This window comes from Nicotiana sylvestris, chromosome 11, assembly GCF_000393655.2.
Source record: "Nicotiana sylvestris chromosome 11, ASM39365v2, whole genome shotgun sequence".
NCBI classification, from domain to species: domain Eukaryota; kingdom Viridiplantae; phylum Streptophyta; class Magnoliopsida; order Solanales; family Solanaceae; genus Nicotiana; species Nicotiana sylvestris.
Window position 1 is genome coordinate 140,285,546 of NC_091067.1, and position 6,567 is coordinate 140,292,112.

The following is a 6,567-nucleotide window of genomic DNA, read 5'->3' on the forward strand; positions in this document are numbered from 1 at the left end:
GAGGTAAGTATGATTTACGAGAAAGGTGATCTATTGAGCTTTCACATTGCATTTCAATTAGTTGGGTAAACAATGGCTTTATTATCGATCAAGTATGAGATTGAATTGCAGTGGAAGCAGAACACTTTTATGATTTTACTTCCTTTGAACTCTTTCGGATTAAGTTTCATGTCATTAAGACTTGCTTAGGCATGATTCATATATCTGTAAGTTTTGATCACAACGTTGACTACTTGGATTAAAAAATACAGTGTTTCCTGTAAATAGTGCCAGCTCAAGATGAGAACCTAGAAGTCCTCATTCACAAAATTGAGATTGAAAACGATAAATGTGGCCAAATTTCAGATAAAGCTCTATTCCATCAGTAATACACACTTTCAACTGCCTACTTTTTCACCTGCTATACAATCTATTTTGAGCTATCATTTACTAAAGATAATGATCGTGATTAATAAACAAGGAGCTGCTGCTTTCCCCATTCTTGATGCAAAGAAGTTGAACAGCAACATGAATTAATTGAGAGGATCAATGTTTTACGAAGATCTCCAGCAGTTGCACCTTTCTTGATTAGTGAAATGATGTAGTCCATGAATGCTGAATCACATGGTAATGTAATAGGGTCTCCACTTGGCAGCCCGAACTCTTCTTCAGACATGTTTAAAAGTTGCAAAATGATCTCATTTTCCAGATAAGCCAATGGAATCACAAAGCGCTTTTGATCAGCTGTGTACACTACAAACTGGCCTTTACCGGTTGGAAAAGATGAAGATGTACTACAACTATCTGCAGCATTGCCATTTCTTGGAAGTGAAATCTTCTTCCTCTGCATGGCTGCAAACTTCTGCCATTTCCTAGCCATTTTGATAAGTTTCTTAGCGCTAAGCATTGTTCTTTTTTTCTCCAAGATTGGAAACAAGAAAGTATAGTAGAAATTTAGAGACCTTTGATACCTGAATAGATAATGGTTATGGTTGATGAAAATGCTCATGGAATGGGGATTATTTATACAAGAGGATGGAGACAAAATTTGAGTTGGAGTTGAAGTTGTCACGACTCATTTTCTGAACAAGACGGGACCGGCACTTGATCACTAAACATGATCGGGCGAATCATCTCTGCTTATCAAATCTATTATAACTCCAAATTTTATATGCAACAAGGCAATACTCTAACCAAATACTTTTGATTAATTTAAATATTTAAATAAATCAACTCCAAAACTTTATTCGTAGTACTACTGAATTACTGGTAAGTTATTATAAAAAACATCTGAATCTTAACCCAAAACTATGTCTATGAAGCCTCTACTGATAAACTGACACACTGCTCAGGACATGAGATTTTCTGGTCAGTTCTCTAAGTAAACAAAGAAATAGCTAAATAAAAATGACTCTAAGGAATATTCCACGAACAAAAGCGGAGCTCACCAATAGCACTGGAAGGGAAGGAAGTCCTAACTCGTAGCCTGCTCGCCTACAAATCCGGTTCCTACATTGTACCGCAGACCAACGTAGATTCCCAAAAGAGAACGTCAGTACCATCCATTGTACTCATTGAGTCTCAACAACAGGGGGCGAAACTTTACTAACATATACATTACGAGCAAAGGTTCTAAATGCATGTAAAACATAAAGCTTATAAGAATAATTCTAAAATAATTGCATACTAGCAATTTATGAATATTCTAAGAGAAATTCTTTTCTTTTTCAAAAAAATACTTCTCTTTATACTTTGGGAGTTCCAACTATTCTGACCTATTTCTGTCTTAGTCACCGTGTGATTGGCACAGGTTCGATCCCAACCTGATCGAATAGGTCCAATCCACTAGGTGTCACTCTCTTCATGCTTCTCAGCGCTCATATATCATACCTTAGCCTAGCTAAGTGAATTCTCAGCAACGAGACCCTCAGCTCGTGTGCTCCCTACTTTGGCACAAGTAGTTTCAGAAAGTCAACGCCTTGGTCAGGACTCTCGGCCTGGACGATGACCCCTTCTCAGAATAAATGATACTCTCAAAAATCTTTTCTTTCTAAAACTTCTTCTTGTGACTTTTCAAGTCTAAATCTTTCAAACATACTTATTCTTGAATTCTTAAATGCAAGGTATGGCAAAAGAATGAAATAAACATTCAAAATTATTTCTAAATATTCTTGGTTTTTCATGAATTTTCAACATGAAAATGGCATATAAAAATAACACAAAAATATGAAAATTTATGCACATATATCAAAATAAATCATCTAACTTTAACTAAAATAGTTCTAAGCTAATAGAAACTCACTCACTTCAATTAAGTACATATTCACTCTTTTAGCCAATTCATCAAACATCTTGTATGCATACTTTTGCGAGTTAAACCACTTTGGTAAAGGGTTATATCAATTCACCTCAAAACTTCTCGAGCTAATACGCAAGTCCCAGTCCAATTGACAGCAGTCAAACAATTGATTCTACAATAACCAGTGCATTTTAATCAATTTTAATATTTCACACCTAAACATGAAATTTATTGTTGATATGGAGAATGAAGAGAATTAACTATTCAACTTTTACCTATTACTACTGTAGGGTAATTGAGAATAGGAAATTTTATATACCTGAGTAAAAAAAGTGAGTTATGAAGAACCCTAAAATTTTCGTTGCCCCGCGTGAATAGTTGTTGTCTCTATTTCTCGAGCAAACAGAATGTTAATTCCATTTGCTTCTGGTAAGGTATTCATGCCTCAGTGAGGCTATTATGTTTGATCCAACAGCCCTTTATGGGCTTACTTGGCATGTGCTCCCCCTTTTTTTTTTCTTTTTTTAATGACTTGAGTAGCATTTAATTATACATACTTTTAGTAATTACTAACATTAAAATTATTAATATTCCTCTAATTATATATCCAATTATTTAAGTATGTATATATATATATATATATATATATATATATATATATATCACTATAGGCAAAATAAAAATAATAATAATACTAATTTAATTCTATAATTAGCGTGTCTCGACACTTTATAATTTGAGGAGTGTTACAATCTTCCCTCCTTAAAAACATTCGTCCTCGAATATTGCTAGGGCCTTTTTCTTAAGCTAAAAATCATTCCTTAGGTCCTTGAACCTCTTAAATTTTTTTAGCACTACTGACTCTTCCAACGGACTCAAAAGTTTAGCTAACTCCCTAAATTTTCAAAAATTTCGGTAGATTTTTCCTTGTAAATTGGACTATCCAAAAAAATATCTCTGTCACAAATACCACAACCACATCAACAACAACCGGATATACCATAACAGGTCATTCATAGGCACCATAAGCAGCTCATAAATTAATTACTCACACTCCGGCAAGGAGGTACCACAATAACTAATTACAAGAATCTAAAGCACAACAACTCTAGCACAAGTAAATCACTTTAATGAATTAAATATACTACGGCATAAACTAAATTACTACAACAACTAAGTATAATCTAGGAAGGACAGAAACACTTGCTAACTTGTATTTAATAAATAAATATAAATGTCAAACCAAACTTAGGTTCACATACCTTTTTCCTCAAATAAATATGGATATTTCTTTCTCATATCTTCCTCGACCTCCCACGTAGCCTCTTTTGAATCATGATTACTCCACAAAACTTTTACCGATGCTAAATCTTTTGTTCTCAACTTTCTTACTTGCCTATCGGGAATTTCTATAGGTACCTCTTCATAAGTCAAGCCTTCTTTAATTTCTATGGTATCGGCAGGTATTATATGTGACTCATCATGAATGTACTTTCTAAGCATAGATACATGAAAGACAGGATGAACAGAGGACAACTCAACAGGTAGCGCTAGTTTATAAGCCATGTTTCCTTTCTTTTCTAGAATTTCATAAGGTCCGATAAATCTAGGGCTAAGTTTTCATTTCTTACCAAACCTCATAACTCCTTTCATTGGTGAAACTTTCAAAAACGCCTTATCATCAACCATGAACTCTAACTCATGATGCCTCTTGTTAGAATAAGACTTTTGACGACTCTGAGCCACTTTAAGTCTTTCTTTAATTAGTTGAACTTTCTCCAAGGCCTCACAAACAAACTCTGGACCAATCAATGGCAGCTCTGCTGGTTCAAACCAATCCACTGGAGACCTACATCTCCGCCCATACAACGCTTCATATGGAGCCATACCAATACTGGTCTGATAGATGTTATTGTAAGCAAATTCTATAAGTTGCAAGTGATCATCCCAATTACCTCCAAAATCTATAACACACGCACGCAACATATCTTCGAGAGTCTGAATGGTTATTTCTACATGACCATTGGTTTGTGGATGGAAAGCGATGCTCAAATTGACCTTGGTACCTAATCTTTTCTGAAATGCTTGCCAAAAATGCACTGTGAATTGAGGGCCTCTGTCAGATATGATTGAAATTGGAGTACCATGCAATCGGACTATTTCTTTGATGTACAATTGCGCATACTGCTCTGCGGAATCTGTCGTCTTTACTGGTAGAAAATACACGCATTTTGTCAATCGGTCTAAAATAACCCAAATTGAATCATGCTTACGGTATGTGCGGGGTAGATCTACTAAGAAATCCATATTAATCATCTCTCATTTCCACTGTGGTATTTCTATATCTTGAGCTAGGCCACCAGGCCTCTGATGCTCGGCTTTGACTTGCTGGCAATTCAAACATTTAGCCACATGTTCTGCTACTTGCTTCTTCATGCCTTTCCACTGATACAATACTTTCAAGTCCAGATACATTTTGGTAGCACTTGGGTAGACAGAGTACCTCGAACTGTGAGCTTCTTCCATTATGGCTTTCCTAAGCCCATCTATATCAGCCATACATAACCGATCATTCAACTTCAAAACTCTGTCACTTCCTAGAGTGAAAGTAGTGATTTCTTTGTTTCTAACTCCTTCTTTTAACTTCACTAAGTACGGATCTTCGTCTTGCTTAGCCTTAACATGCACAACTATAGAGGATTCCGCTAAGGCATAAGCATCTATACCTCCTTCTTCGGTCTAATTCCGTCATTTGCCAGTTTTTGAATTTCTTGACCCAAAGTTCGCTTTTGCACTGCAAGATGGGCCAAGACACCCATTGACTTCCTACTAATTGCATCGGCTACCACATTAGCTTTGCCGGGGTGATAAAGGATATTGATGTCATAATCTTTCAATAGCTCGAGCCACCTTCTCTGTCTCGAATTTAATTTTTTTTTCTTGAAAATGTAATGGAGGCTTTTGTGGTCTGTAAACATTTCAGAATGCTTGCCATAAAGGTAGTGTCGCCCTATCTTTAATGCAAACACCAGTATTGCAAGCTCTATGCCGTGTGTGGGGTAGTTATTTTCATGATTCTTTAACTGTCTGGAAGCATAAGCAATAACTTTTTATTTTTGTATAAGAACACAACCGAGACCAACTCTGGAGGCATCACAATATACTGTGAACCCACCCGAACCTGTCGGCAAGGTTAATACATGTGTAGTGGTCAACCTCTTCTTTAACTCTTGAAAACTCTGCTCACAAGCGTCTGACCACTGGAACTTAACTGCTTTCTGGGTCAACTTAGTTAATGGAGCTGCAAGTGAAGAAAACCCCTCTACAAACCTTCTATAGTAGCCAGCTAACTCCAAGAAACTCCTGATTTCAATTGGCGTTGTCGGCCTAGGCCAGTTCTTGACTACTTCTGTCTTCTGAGGGTCTACTTTTATTCCTTCACTAGATACCATGTGGCCTAAGAATGCCACTGATTGCAACCAGAACTCACATTTTCAAAACTTGGCATAAAGCTCATTCTCCTTCAAGGTCTGCAAGGCTATTCTGAGGTGTTTGGCATGCTCATCCTTTCTCTTAGAGTATACCAAAATATCGTCTATAAACACGATGATAAAGGTATCAAGGAATGGCTTGAAAACTCGGTTCATGAGGTCCATGAATGCAGCTGGAGCATTTGTCAACCCGGAGGACATCACTAGAAATTCATAGTGCTCGTAGCAAGTTTAAAAGGCTGTTAGATATATCTTCTTCCCTTATTCTCAACTGATGGTACCCCGACCTCAAGTCTATTTTCGAAAAGTACTTCACACCCTGAAGTTGATCAAATAAATCATCAATTTTTGGCAGTGGGTACTTGTTCTTAATGGTAACTTTATTCAACTGCCGATAGTCGACGCACATTCTAAGAAACCCATCTTTCTTCTTGACAAACAGGACCGAGATACCCCACGGTGAAACACTCGGCCTGATGAAGCCCTTGTGAAGGAGGTATTTCAAGTGTTCTCTCAACTCATTAAGTTCTGCTGGAGTCATCCTATAAGGAGGTATAGATATGGGTTGAATGTCTGGCATGAGATCAATGCCAAAGTCTATGTTTCTTTCAGGAGGAAGTCTGGGAAGGTCATCTGGAAAAACTTCTAGAAATTCTCTAACAACTAGCACAGACTGAAGAGTTGGTGGTTCTGATTCTGGATTAATGATGTGAGCCAAATAGGTGAGACACCCCTTACCGATCATTCGTTGTGCCTTAAGGTAAGAAATAAACTTACCTACAAGCGATGCTAAACTAC

The 6,567-nt window shown here is 36.9% G+C and overlaps 1 protein-coding gene across 1 annotated transcript; it reads right to left on the reverse strand.

Moving 5' to 3' along the window:
- Positions 1–448: 448 nt before the first annotated feature.
- On the reverse strand, positions 449–859 carry LOC104243035 (auxin-responsive protein SAUR68-like). The gene has a single exon (XM_009798160.2). The coding sequence runs from the start codon at positions 857–859 to the stop codon at positions 449–451; it is 411 nt and encodes a 136-aa protein (XP_009796462.2).
- Between the last annotated feature and the right edge of the window lie 5,708 nt (positions 860–6,567).

Bases quoted from the DNA above. Each gene is read 5' to 3' on its own strand.
- LOC104243035 (XM_009798160.2), bottom strand. From the start codon at position 859: ATGGCTAGGAAATGGCAGAAGTTTGCAGCCATGCAGAGGAAGAAGATT.